General features: G+C 44.7%; 1 protein-coding gene across 7 annotated transcripts in view; it reads right to left on the bottom strand.

Annotated features, from left to right (window-relative positions):
• Positions 1–14,851, bottom strand: part of LDLRAD3 (low density lipoprotein receptor class A domain containing 3) — a 181,894-nt gene that overhangs the window by 113,665 nt on the left and 53,378 nt on the right. For 4 of the 7 annotated variants that reach the window (XM_073347985.1, XM_073347986.1, XM_073347989.1 and 1 more), the window contains exon 2: positions 10,667–10,813. The exons of 1 other annotated variant lie outside the window; for it this stretch is intronic. In XM_073347985.1, the coding sequence (XP_073204086.1) occupies positions 10,667–10,813 (147 nt within the window). Of the gene's footprint in view, positions 1–10,666; positions 10,814–11,570; positions 11,680–14,851 lie in introns of all 7 variants that reach the window. 2 more of the 7 variants (XM_073347988.1, XM_078853286.1) reach the window with 1 other exon arrangement.

The following is a 14,851-nucleotide window of genomic DNA, read 5'->3' as shown; positions in this document are numbered from 1 at the left end:
TAGCCAGATGACATCAAGAGAAGCTCTTATCTACTGGAAGACAGAATTAAACCTTTTGCTAAAAGTCACCATGATTCTCCCTCTCCAGCTCAATTTCTCCTATAGTTCTATAGAAAACCTAGGCTCCTACCCTAGCCACCTCAGCTAGGCAGCTGATGCTACCAAAGCCTTAGAGACTTAGACCAGAGGCTAATTAATAGCTGCAATAAAAGGTGCAAACTCAGGCTGGACTGAAAGGGCCATTTTGAGGCTCTCTGAATTTAAGTGGAGCAACTCGAACAACAAGCATCTTACAGGAATGAGATATAAGGCTAATGAAATAGTAGGAATGGGATATAAGGCTAATGAAATAGTAACAACATGCCTGTGCTGAAGGCACTGGGCTAGTAGGTAGGAGAGCTGAGAGCTACTTTTGGCTCTGGCACAGACTAACTCTGACATTTGGCCAGTCTCTTCACCTGCCGGAGGTCTCAGTTTGCTCATCTGTAAAATGAAGATATTACCCTACCTCACAAGGACATTACAAGGGTAAATACCTTAATGTCTGTAAAGCGCTCTGAGAGCGTCAGACAGAAGGTACAGTTCTAATGAAATACTACCATAAGTATCATTAAACACAGACTGATCTGCTGGAAGCATGGAACAGGAAGGAATAGAAACAGAAGGTAATTGTCTGTCTCTATCAAATCTAGCTGACAGCTGGGCAGAACCACATGACTCTCCCAGACACAGGTGTTTAAACCTTAAAACTGCTTCCAAATGGAAGGAAAGTCTGCTTTAAAAGTCATCTCTCCATCTGGGATCTAGCTGATGCCACTTCTCATGGGATAAGAGGAGAGGGTAATAAATCTGCCTGAGCTCCCTGCACTTTCCATACTTAAAACAGCATTCATGTTACATGACTCATCCCCTCCATACCCAACCCCAATCACTGGATCCTTTTATGGCCTATTCTTTCAAATGGCAAGCCACAGATTTTTCCGAGGAAAAATATAACATAGATCCAAGCCCGTGTTGTAGGAACAGGCCTGCAGACCACTGAACGGACTAATCACAGAGCATTAAAGCCTGAAGAAATGGATCCACTGAGCCGGGTCCCCAAAATACTACTTGATAAATACCTCTCTTCCCAAAAATACCTCTCTTCCCCGAGCATTTTGATTTTCGTTTTCCAGCAGCTCTCCCTCACTCCTTTTTCAGAGTGCAATACAAACAAGATCACTGGGCTCCACCAGCCTGCTCCTGCTCCTTTTGAAATCCATGGGGTTTTTGCCACAGACTTGAACAAGCACCTTTAGTTTCTTCTGTAGTCAGGGGATAGAGTATGCTTCTTTGTCCCCTTGCAGGTCTCCTCTGATAGAAGCCCTTTTGTTTCATCACAGGCCCTTGAGAGGGAACTTCAAGATAAGATCCCTGATCAACTGCTTGAACTTTTTAAAGTTAATATATTGATTTGCCTTTAAAAGGTTACGTTGGTGCCTGTTGTGCACAGAACAAGGAGGTAGAGCTGCACACAGACACCAGACTGTAAAGTTCAGGGAGAAATCTGGCCCTCTTGACAGCCCAAACAGACTAGAGCCAAAAGATTTATTGTGCTGTTAACGAGGACTCGGTTTCTAAACATTCTTACAGGTCTGAAGTCTGTGCTCTGAATGAAGTGCTATAAGCTAAACAGCGGCAGTATGACAGATTGATGACTTGCAGACAAGGGTTCAGCAGCATTTGTGTCCCCCTTTCCAATACACAAAAACAGCCCCAGGTTTCCTTCAATTTAAGAAATGCATGAACCACTCTCAAAAGGTTCTGGGAACATGTAGGCACATCTGGAATGGTACTTACCATTTCAAGCTTATTGCTGTAATGCTTCCTAGGTCCACAGGAAACCTGGGACAGCAGAAGGGCAAGAGGAAGTAGTGATGGTGGAACTAGATGTCATCAATGTAACGAGCAGAAGCTGCTAATGTCTTATATGTCCATCATCTTACATGTGCTATCATCACTTCAATGGGTCTAAAACTTCTAGAGCAACTCATCACTTTCGGCTACACATTCCAGCTCTATGAAAAAAGTCAGCATGGCTGAAAATCAAAAGCTGTCTTGTTTGGTCTTATAAACCTTTTAAAAAAGCTAATATTTGGCTATACACACTCAGCCTGGGCCACTAAGACATCATCCATTATAACTGCACCTATATTAATTTTTGCTAGCATGGATCCTCAAAGTTTGAGTACTTAAACACACTAATCTCTTCCTTAATTCTGGCATCACTGCTTGACTGTCTCCTTCTACATTCATGTGCAAAAAATAAAACAATTAAAAATTAAAAAAAAAAAAAATCAAGAAAAGTTCCCCTAGTGACAGGTTTTATTAGAAGCCTGTGCCAGATTTGAAGACCTTAGGAAAGACCCAGGGAGGGTTGTAGTTTGGGATGGAAACTATGTTAAACTGTAGTTCTGTTTTCTAAAATGAATTCATTCCCAAATCAGGAAACACTAGTTTCAGTGGGATTGGTATGTTCCATACACTAAAAGCCAGTCATCTCCTCTCAATTCATCTATACTCATGCCTAGTCCATGATACCCTTCTTTTGTGTTCATCTGCACGACATGTAACCTTGTCCTTTGTACCTGCCATACCCTTCCTCAGTTAATCTAGCGTTCCCCCACCCCATAGATCATATCTATTCCTCGTAACCTGTCAGCATTCATCTGTAGTAATAGGAATGCACCTGGTTTAAATCCTGCAGTCTGTCAAGATTCCATTTCTAGGTTGTTCAGAAATGTGTAAGCTCCTTGGGGGCAGTGGTTATGTCCTGTTCAGTGTCAGCACTCAGTAATGAAACAAGTCAATGACCACCTAAGACTCCACTGTCATGGTTACGCTACATACAATGACCACCCGGAACTGCTGTGATAGCCAGGATAGACCAGAAAGCTGCCTCATCCTTTCCCAGAAGCAAAGGCCCTCTTACTTTTGGGGTAAGGGAGAATTTTCTTGAGCTGTTAGCAGTATAGGGTCAAATTTTCAAACGTGTCTAAATAGTTTAGAAGCTTAAGCCTCATTTTTAAAAGTGGTTTAGGCCAAGTCACTTTGGCACTCTTTTACTTGTATATTTATAACAGCTGAGCAGCGCTGATTCCACCCAGTGGAGGGTAATCAGGCACACTACTCAATTCATGACAACCACCGAACAGTTCTATGACTCGCTGTGAAGGAAAGATGCACATGTCTGTTCCTGAGACTAATGTTTATACAACATCCACAGGAGGGCAACTCCAGTCAGTACATTCCTTGCACCAAGTGTGCTGAAGTGAATCAGATCACCACATGCATTTGGAAGTAGGACTCCCAACTGCTGGTACCTAGAAGGAAATCTAGGTATATCTATAGTTCAGATTGCACTAGTTTCTTAACTAGAACATGAGAGTCCAAACCTAACCTAACCTAAGCGACAGCTGCACTGGCAACCTGCCAAGAGTGCCAGGGCTCTGCAGCTAGCGTGCAGCACAATGGAGCAGGCTGTAGATGCCCTCATCTTTAAATAAGGCAGTGCAGCCCAGAGAATGGTTCCAAGTATGCAAGGCTCCACCTTAACCACAGCAGCCTGTGTGTATATTATAATTTACATATGTACACATACATATAAAGCAGAGACTGATGTTAAGTATCAAAAGCTAATGGATGTTCCAAGAAGCATAATTTTTGCCATCGATATATTAAACAGTGCAGAGTCAGTAATCTTTACAGATGGGTAGGATTAGTCTGATTGGAGTTCTTGGACTGCTGCTGTATTTTAGGAAGATCTCAGCTGATTTAGACAATCCTTGGGGCTCACTGATGTTACCACTGAATTGGGCAGACATTTCTTATTAGCGAAATGCTGCATCTCAATTCTTCCAGTGCACTGAGCTCTGCATGTCTATCCTAAAGCCTAGTATTTAAAAGATAGCAGCCTGAGCTATTCTGTGCCCTTTGTTCCTGAACATGAAAGCCATTCATTAGCCTCTGACTCTGCAGGGTGGCTAAATCCAAGCAAAATAACTTCAGCCATAATAATTGTATCATGGTAACATGCAGTCATTAAATAGCTTAGAGAGATTCCAGTATTTGCTTTCTCTACAAGGCCCAATTTTATATTTTATTTTTATTATTAACATGGCCAGTTGACAAACTGGATATTTATCCTCAGCAGACAACAAAGCTGTGGGTCTGACTGTTCTTACAAGTCTAGAGGAAGGAAAGGACAAAGGCTCGTGCTACCTCTAAACAACCCCAAACTGTGTCACACAGGTGGAAAAAGGAAGAAAAGATTTTGTAGAGAGGGTGAAAGTAGCTGTTTAGTCAGGTTCTTGCTTTGGCATAGTTTTATTCTGTGATTTATGTAATGGAGAGTGCAGAAAACAGACAGCATTCAACCCTAGCTATAACTCCAGCTTGCTGTCCAACAGCATATCGAACTTGTGGCCTGGTTCTCATCTCACAGAAATCCACCTACTTCTGGAGTTACTGCGCTGATATACACCTGCATAGGGAGGGATCCAACACATGCACAAAGGCCCCCCCGATCCAGTCATGTATCAGTGCAGAGACAGGGGCGAGTGCAGCTTGCACATCTCCTGTTCTGGTGTGGTTAGGAAAGCGAGGAAATTCCCAGGGCCCCGGCCATCTTTCCTGCCCACCTATGGGGGACTTTTTGCAAGGGGAATCTGCACTTCCCAGGGAGCCTTCCGCAACAGGGTATTCTCCAGAGGGCTGTGCAGCTGCTTTTCTCTCCACAAATGGGACCAAAGTATTATATAAATTCTAAGTGTGCATATACAGATTATATGGAATTATTGAATTAACCTGTAGAGAAATTACAGAAAAATGTATAAAACTAACATGGAATGTGAAAACCAGGGTGCTTTATTCCCCACATCAGTTTAAATAAATCCATACTTGTAAAGTGTGCTAATGATCAGAAAAGTGACTCTCAAAAGGCATCTTCATACTTACCTCTTACTCTGCTTCCTGAGTGTGTTCAGAAGTCATGACAACATTTTTTACTACCTGCAGAGGCCCGCTTAGCTAAGCATGTGCTGTCTGGGCTCTATTCTGCACCGTCTGTCATCCATCTAACTTAGTTAACCAAGTTCCAATTGCAGAATCTTTATTATTGGTGACAGTGCATAAACCCAACTTGACTTTCAGATCCTCAGTTGAATTTGCAGTGGTGGTAATTAAACACTCTTTACTTGCAAACAGAATCATGTGTGATCTGGAATCACTAACACACACACACAGAACCCAAAGACATTTTTGCACAGTTACTTTCCAGACCAAAACCTCTAAATCCTTCTACCCCTCACACACAGCTTAGATTAGAATGACTTGTCACTGGGTGTCACTGTTGGTTCACAGAAAAATAGCTCCATACACAGACCTGGCAGAAAAGAAATGGCTCTCTTGTAAGAGGAATGAAGGAGAAGCTGCAATTTGTGTATTTGGTACATCCCTAATTTTGGCTCCTGTCATGTCAGGCAGTTAACTCAGATGATGTGCCATGCTCCAAATCTTTACCATCTGCTGCTCGTTAGCTGACAGAAAGGCAGCAACATGCAATCCCTCTACTAGCTGTTGCTCATTAGCTGACAAAAGCCATTTTCAATGTTCACATTTTATTAGATTTTAGAAAGAACAAAATCTTAAACAAAAAGAACAAAGGGAAAAAGGGACAGGAAATACAGATTCCAGAACAAATTATGGTTTTGGAAAAAATGGCACTGCTACTGATAATTCTGGCTCCAGAGTGCTGGGCACATGCAGGCTTGCGGGTAAGTGTGTGTGCAACCACTTGAAGGACTGTACCCTGGTTCCACAGAATTTAACTGCAAGGCTCCCATTGACAGCAGTGGGACATGGATTTGGCCCTAAAATAAAATCTCCATTGAAATAGAATCAACATTAGGGGTTTCCATTGTATCTATCTCCAAATAGTCTAGAATAAATGAACATCTTTCTAACCTTTTTTTTTTCCTCCTTAGGTTCCATTTGTTTTCGGGCAACTCCCCAGCTTTTCCACACCCCCAAACCCTCCAATATATACTTATGGATCCTATTTGTGCATGAGGTGAACAGTGTCAGACTGACAATCCCAGAGACTGAAGCCCTCTGTTTATACTCAGAACACCTGCAGCGAGCACACAAGCAACGCACTCTGCTAACGTGGCCAGAGAGGACTTTGGGAGCCACAGAGGTAACAGCCCCAAGCTCCCGCAGCTCATCCTAGGTTTTGAGATTCTGTACTTCACAGAAGTAATCTCAGCTAACCATTATGAAGCGTATGTGGGTCTGAAAACAACCTGGAGGATGCTACCCCTGTTATTGGTTTTACATGTTTGTTATGGCAATTTTCCTTTGAAAATCACCATCTTCCTGCAAGTAAAGGAGTGGCCTAGTAGCCTTGCAAAATAAACTGCAGGGGATTCTCCATCATCGGGGGAAGAGGAGGAGAAGGAAGGAGACTGATCTTCAACTGCTCGGGCAGCCACGGATGCTAAGGGTCATTGCAAACCCCTTTCCTGGCTAACAGCCTGCAGTTCAGCCAATGACTAATGAAAAGCTAGTGAGATGTCTGATCACAAGGAGCAGCAGCTTAGCAATAAGAGACAACATGACCTAGTGCAGTGTTTCTCAATGACTGCTCTGTGGACCAGTGCTGGTCCCTGAAACCTCCCTGACACAGTTTAGGAAGGCAGCAAGCCGGTCCCTTGTATCAAAAAGGTTGAGAAACACTGATCTAGTGAACTAAGTATGAGACCCAAGTTCTGACAAGGTTTCCCCCTGTAGGTGAATTGCTTCATATTACTGACTCTCCCTCAGTTTCTCCACCTGTTAAATGAGATAATATCCTCCTCCCTCATAGAAAGTGCTGTGACAATGACTTATTCCATATGTGCTAAATATAATCACCGACATAACAGAGGACCACAGAATGATCACAGCCGAGGCCAGCGAGGACTGAAGGAAGAGAGCAAGAAACAATTAGACATGGCGAAGGGCTGGGCTGCACAGGATGGGTTGAAGGGGAAAGAATGAACAGAAAGGTGCTGCTTTTTAGAGGAGAGGGAACAAAAAGGGAAACCTTAGGCAGAAATGTGGAAAGTGATCTGATTAACAGAGGAGGTCACACATGGCAGGAGAGAGAAAAGGAACTAAAGAAATGGAAGGAGGGAGCAAGGCATGTAAATTTTAGCTTGCTGATTCAGTTTTTTTGTCCCCCTTTTAATTTTTACTTCTTTGGCAGATGGCTAATAATTCAGTACATTCATGGGAACATGGACGTTATGGAATATTCTGAACTACATTATTATAAAGTTGTTGGTTACTCTGGGTTCTATAGTTAACTAGTCAAAGAAAAAGAATAAAGAGACCCTAGAATTTATCAGCATGTAAGCAAAACCATTTGGTGACCAGAGCCTAGCGTCCTTCAGAACTCTGACTGACTTGCTTGATGAACTTGTCTTCACTGCAGAGATAAGCTCAGAGAACAAGTGTTGCTCCAGCCCAACTCCCAACCTCTCTAGCTTAAGTTAAGCTTGATTTAAGCTTGAGCTAGCTGATCCATCTATTTAGTGCTGCTGCTGTTCTCCAGTGTGATCACTCTCCTTCAAACTACATTAGCTTTAAAAAGGCATTAATTCAAGCCCTGAGAGCATAGGTGCTGGAAGTAGGGGTACTGAGGGTGCTCCTGCACCCCTGGCTTGAAGTGGTTTCCATTATATACAGGGTTTATAGTTTGGTTTAATGGCTCTCAACACCCCCACTATAAAAATTGTTCCAGAACCTCTGCCTGACAGCATGAGTAATACATTTAATGTTGGTGACTGTTCTTGAACCTCAGTACAAGCATCTGGGCTCTGCTTCTGCAGCAACAGAGGAGAGTGGTAAAGGCCCAAAAACATTTTCCTCATATCACATGTATTATGCTTTGGGGAATGATGCCAAAGTTATCTTGCTGACCCTCTGCTCCATAATCCTTAAGGTAGCTCTGACCAAAGCAGACAGTGATCACAGCAGACAGGAGTCAGTTATGTTTTTATGCCCTTCCCCAACCAAAATAAGCAGATTTTCAGGTCCACCCCAAAATGCTAAGACTGGCTCTTAAGAGGTTTCAACTCTGACCTGGAATACTGTCACCATCTCTAGAGTCAATGATGATAATTGAGGATTCAATTCTAATCCTCTCTGTCAAGAAAAGGGACCAAATCAGTGGCAATTAAGTTGGTATCCCCTGGGAACTGGCCTTTCTTCCAACCTACTGAAATATTTTGAAAATATGATAACACACACACACACACACCCCAGCTATCCTGTGGAATTTTCTGCCACATTATCATTAAGGTCAGGAGCTCAACAGGATCAGAACAGGAGTACATGCTTTTGGGGTAATAAGAACCACATACAGCTGTATTAAGATAGGATAAAAAAGGGAGGAACCCCTCATGCTTCAGAGAATAAGCCACTAATTGATGGCAGTTGGGAAGAAACTTCCCCTGTTGCCAGTTATTCCATAATTGTCCTCTCTGGGGTTCTTGCACCTTTCTTTGAAGCATCTGGTATTGGCCATTGCTAGAGACAGAATAATTTACATGATGGACGATGGAACTGTTCTGATATGGTCATTTTTATACTTAAGATTTCATAATCCTAGGATTCTCATTCTCTCAGTTTTTTGGGCCCTCCATGATCCTGTCAAAGAACTCCCATCGGTCTGCCACTGGTCACAGGCTATGCCCACCATCTCCCCACCCTCCTTCTTTCATACAACCCTTTTGGGGTCCCATATCAGTACTGGCTGATAATCATGCACAACTGATCAAAGGCACTTCTTAGGCAACCCCAAGCAACAGATGATGTACCGCCTGCCCTGGGGGGGGGGGGGGGGGGGAAGAGAAAGAGACAGCAACTCTGTGTCAGATGTGAAAAGGTGTGATGCCTCTAACCCAGTAGAAGTGATGTGAGAGGTCTGCCCTCATTGCAGGGACAGCCATGGACACAGGAGGGGATTGTGGCTGGGCTGAGGTAAATAGCACATCTTGTGGGTAAATGATGGAGTCAGTTCTTTAGCGAGAATCTCTGCAGTTTGCACTGCGCTAGGAGCCACCAGACTAGGATAAGGAAAAACCCTGCTCCCCTAAAGCTCTCTGGATATGTCACCTGACCCGCTTTTGTGAAGGTCTATTTATTTGAATCCCTAAACCTATGAGTGTCTCCCTTCCGCTTTGACTTATGTGACCTGTCAACAGCAGGCCAGGGCAGCATATGAATTACTTGCTCTCCCAATCTCTCTTCTTCATGCTAATTTTACATTTATGCAAGAGATCAGGTAGAAGATAAAGGTGTGGGAAGATGGAAGAATGGTCTAATTACTTCTTTGTTTGGGCCAGGTTAAAGGGACACAGCCAAAAATCTTGGCTAATCCAATCAAACTGGATGGCCTTATTTAAATGAAAAGAGATCCAAAGGAGGACAGTTCTGCAGACATCCAAATGCACAGTGGCAGCATAACTTAGATCAGCGTGACTCACTCCCATCAGTCTGGAAAAAAAATGATTTTATGAACTTTGGTTTTGCAGCTATTTAAATTTTGTCATCTGTTACTGTGTTCATTATCACCTGCCTCACACTGGATCCAGCCAATTCTTCATAATGAGAGAGCATTTGAATGGAGATGGGATGAGGCACATTTGGCTATTACCAATTCATGAACAAATGAATGGTAACTCCAGCCCAGTGCTCTTTCATTAGGAGTCTCTATATTTGCATCTGGGGGGAAATGACAGTTTTCAGGCAATAGATAGCAAAACCTCCTAGACCATGTCCTATAAATACTTAGGTTTTAAAAATGCCTTCTTTCAACCAGCTTTAAAATGCTGATTTTGGTATGGCAACCTGTGGGCTGGGAGCACTTGGAAGGTTGGTGTAGTATGGAGTGTCATGTCCCCCCAGTGACAACTCCTGCATTGCTAATTAAGGAGCATGCTAAGCTCAAAAGGGAATCCAAGCCACTCTGGTTCTACAGCAGAGCCCAGAGGCTCCAACCGAAATCAGGGCCCCATTGTGCTAGGTGCCGTAGAGTCACATGGGGCACGAACTATCTTACTAAGAGCTTAACACCTAAATCGCTAAGAGAAAGTATTATCTTCAATTTACAGGATGAGGAACTGAGGCCCAGTGCTGCACCTGAACCACAAAACGTGCTTAGGCAAAAGGATGCTGCAACTCAGGTCTGATGTTTTAGAAACACTAAGCCAGTAAGATTAGTGTGTATCATTTGAAGCTGCTTCTAGAGTTCAGTCTATCAGAGGGAGAAAAAATTAAGAATCACAGATGAAGCATGAGAGGGGTGTTCAGCAAATATCTGAAATAAGGTGGGGAGTTGAGGTGGTGAGATACAGGAACTATTCCAAATAGCAAGAGAGGCAGAGGAGAAGGCTCTGATCAGGCTAGTAGCAGGATGAAAAGGTACTGTAACAGTACATTATTTGTCACCAACAAAAGGCAAACAACAAGTCAGGCAGATGCTTCATCACTTGAAGAACATAGACCACAACACATGCAAATAATGCTATCTAACTGAGCCTCATGGTACAAAACATGTAAGATAATCACAGGGGTCACTCACGGCATTCCTTCTCGTCACTTTCATCGAAGCAGTCTGGCAGCCCATCACACTGCCAGGCCCCTGGGATACAGCGTCCGTTACTACACATGAAGTTTCCAGGAATGTTGCATTCATTTGTGAAGTTATTCCCAGGCAACAGCTGGCTCTCTGTAACAGAAGGGGGGAAAAAAACCAAACACCCAATATACAGGACCTGCTTTAACTTCACAAGGCATATTCCTGTGGTAGATAAAGAACACATGCCGAGCCAATGATAATACTGTCAGTCAATGATAGATTAAACACAGACAACGAACAGGCTACCCCTTCACAATGCTTCAAAAGGGGCTCACTATTTCCCCACATTCCAGCAGCACCATCTTCCCCTCCTCTCCCCTTACTCCCACCCAGTAGAGCAGGGTTAGCTTTAATCTTTCTCTTCCTTCCTAATATTTCCAGTCTAACAAGTTCATGAGACACAACACACTGGACTCCAAATCCCCATACCTTTGTCTGATCAGTATTGTGTCTGCAGAACATATTCCTACCACCTCGAAGCTAGGAGGCATGTTAGTTAATGAATATTAACCTTTCAATTCAGTTTTAAATACAGTGCTGATAGTCAAAATTAAAAGTGAGCTTTCTAATCTAGTCCCCTGGCAAACATCTGCTCACATGCTAGTAAGGCAGTTGGCACATTAAAGCAGTCTGCCAAGGAGAGGGGGTTCAGTACTAGAATGGCAGGAATGCTGAAGAGCAGGATAGAAGCATCTTGGAGAAGTTTAGCGCTGCATTTAACCAGGCACTCTCACCAGTAATATCAGTCAAGCTCTTGCATTTTTATGCACTGAAGCTCACAAATGCAAACATCACAGAGAGAGCTAAACTCCAATGAATGAAGATGATATGGGGAGTATGCACATACCTTATTAGGAAAGTGGTTAGGTTGCAGGTCAAAAATGAAGATTTAGGGATAGGGTTCCCCCTCCCACACCCCAAGGGAAAGCCAAGTCCTCCAAAGCTGCATTTTAGGTCTGAAATGGAACAACAAGCGACAGTACAGGATGGGATATGGAGGATTTCCTTCTCTTCATCCCCGTCTTCCTCCCTACCCTGCCCCTCCTCAAGCTCCTTGCCCAGCCAGGCCCTGACTCTGTCCACCATCCCTACCTCACTTTCTCATTAAATCAGCCCTGGTCTACACTAGGAGTTTAGGTCGAATTTAGCAGTGTTAAAACGATGTAAACCTGCACCTGTCCACACGATGAAGACCTTTTTTTCGACTTAAAGGGCTCTTAAAATCAGTTACTTTAATCCACCTCTGACAAGGGGATTAGTGCTTAAATCGGCCTTGCCAGGTCAAATTTGGGGTACTGTGGACACAATTAGATGATATTGGCCTCCGGGAGCTATCCCAGAGTGCTCTATGGTGACCGCTCTGGACAGCGCTCTCAACTCAGCTGCACTGGCCAGGTAGACAGGAAAAGGCCCGTGAACTTTTGAATTTCAATTTCCTGTTTGCATGGTCACCTGCAGCTTGCCACGCTGCCCAGAGCTCATCAGCAGAGGTGACCATGATGGAGTCCCAGAATCGCAAAAGAGCTCCAGCATGTACCAAACAGGAGCTACGGGATCTGATCGCTGTATGGGGAGAGGAATCCGTGCTATCAGAACTCCGTTCCAGTTTTCGAAATGCCAAAATATTTGTGAAAATCTCCCAGGGCATGAAGGACAGAGGCCATAACAGGGACCCGAAGCAGTGCTGTGTGAAACTTAAGGAGCTGAGGCAAGCCTACCAGAAAACCAGAGAGGCAAACGGCCGCTCCGGGTCAGAGCCCCAAACATGCTGCTTCTATGATGAGCTGCATGCCATTTTAGGGGGTTCAGCCACCACTACCCCAGCCGTCTTGTTTGACTCCTTCAATGGAGATGGAGGCAACACGGAAGCAGGTTTTGGGGACGAGGAAAATGATGATGATGAGGTTGTAGATAGCTCACTGCAAGCAAGCGGAGAAACCGGTTTTCCCGACAGCCAGGAAATGTTTCTCACCCTGGACCTGGAGGCAGTACCCCCCAGACCCATCCAAGGCTGCCTCCCAGACCCGCCAGGCGGAGAAGGGACCTCTGGTGAGTGTACCTTTTAAAATACTATACATGGTTTAAAAGCAACCATGTTTAATGATTAATTTGCCCTGGCATTTGCAGCTCTCCTAGATGTACTCCCAAAGCCTTTGCAAAAAGGTTTCTGAGGAGGGCAGCCTTATTCCACCCACCATGGTAGGACACTTTACCACTCCAGGCCAGTAGCATGAACTCGGGAATCATTGTAGAACAAAACATTGCAGTGTATGTTTGCTGGCATTCAAACAACATCCGTTCTGTATCTCTCTGTGTCATCCTCAGGACAGTGATATCATTCATGGTCACCTGGTTGAAATAGGGTGCTTTTCTTAAGGGGACATGCAGAGGTGCCCGTTCCTGCTGGGCTGTTTGCCTGTGGCTGAACAGAAATATTCCCCACTGTTAGCCGGGGGGGGGAGGCAAAATGCGACCTTGGAACGAAAGCACATGTGCTGTGTATGTAATGTAAACAGCAAGGTTTACCGTGAAAGAGTGTAGCCATTGTTCCATAAAATGTGTCTTTTTAAATACCACTGCCTCTTTTTTTTTTTCCTCCACCAGCTGCATGTGTTTCAGTGATCACAGGATCATCTCCTTCCCAGAGGCTAGCGAAGATTAGAAGGCGAAAAAACCGCACTCGTGATTAAATGTTCTCTGAGCTCATGCTGTCCTCCCACACTGACAGAGCACAGACGACTGCATGGAGGCAGACAATGTCAGAGTGCAGGAAAGCACAAAATGACCGGGAGGAGAGGTGGCGGGCTGAAGAGAGTAAGTGGCGGGCTGAAGAGAGGGCTGAAGCTCAAATGTGGCGGCAGCGTGATGAGAGAAGGCAGGATTCAATGCTGAGGCTGCTGGAGGATCAAACTAATATGCTCCAGCGTATGGTTGAGCTGCAGGAAAGGCAGCTGGAGCACAGACTGCCACTACAGCCCCTGTGTAACCAACCGCCCTCCTCCCCAAGTTCCATAGCCTCCACAACCAGACGCCCAAGAATGCGGTGAGGGGGCCTCCGGCCACCCAGCCACTCCACCCCAGAGGATTGCCCAAGCAACAGAAGGCTGGCATACAATAAGTTTTAAAGTTTTAAACTTTTAAAGTGCTGTGTGGCCTTGTCCTTCCCTCCTCCACCACCCCTCCTGGGCTACCTTGGCAGTTATCCCCCTATTTGTGTGATGAATGAATAAAGAATGCATGAATGTGAAGCAACAGTGACTTTATTGCCTCTGACAGCGGTGATCGAAGGGAGGAGGGGAGGGTGGTTAGCTTACAGGAAAGTAGAGTGAACCAAGGGGCGGGGGGTTTCATCATGGAGAAACAAAGAGAACTTTCACACCGTAGCCTGGCCAGTCATGAAACTGGTTTTCAAAGCTTCTCTGATGCGTACCGCGCCCTCCTGTGCTCTTCTAACCGCCTGGTGTCTGGCTGCGCGTAACCAGCAGCCAGGCGATTTGCCTCAATCTCCCACCCTGCCATAAACGTCTCCCCCTTACTCTCACAAGATATTATGGAGCACACAGCAAGCAGTAATAACAGTGGGAATATTGTTTTTGCTGAGGTCTAACCGAGTCAGTAAACTGCACCAGTGCGCCTTTAAACGTCCAAATGCACATTCTACCACCATTCTGCACTTGCTCAGCCTGTAGTTGAACAGCTCCTGACTACTGTCCAGGCTGCCTGTGTACGGCTTCATGAGCCATGGCATTAAGGGGTAGGCTGGGTCCCCAAGGATAACTATAGGCATTTCAACCTCCCCAACAGTTATTTTCTGGTCTGGGAATAAAGTCCCTTCCTGCAGCTTTTGAAACAGACCAGAGTTCCTGAAGATGCGAGCGTCATGTACCTTTCCCGGCCATCCCACGTTGATGTTGGTGAAACGTCCCTTGTGATCCACCAGAGCTTGCAGCACTATCGAAAAGTACCCCTTGCGGTTTATGTACTCGCCGGCTTGGTGCTCCGGTGTCAAGATAGGGATATGGGTTCCGTCTATAGCCCCACCACAGTTAGGGAATCCCATTGCAGCAAAGCCATCCACTATGACCTGCACATTTCCCAGGGTCACTACCCTTGATATCAGCAGATCTT

The sequence above is a fragment of the Lepidochelys kempii genome, chromosome 6 (assembly GCF_965140285.1).
Source record: "Lepidochelys kempii isolate rLepKem1 chromosome 6, rLepKem1.hap1, whole genome shotgun sequence".
Lineage (NCBI taxonomy): Eukaryota > Metazoa > Chordata > Testudines > Cheloniidae > Lepidochelys > Lepidochelys kempii.
This window is presented reverse-complemented; position numbering and strand designations above follow the sequence as displayed.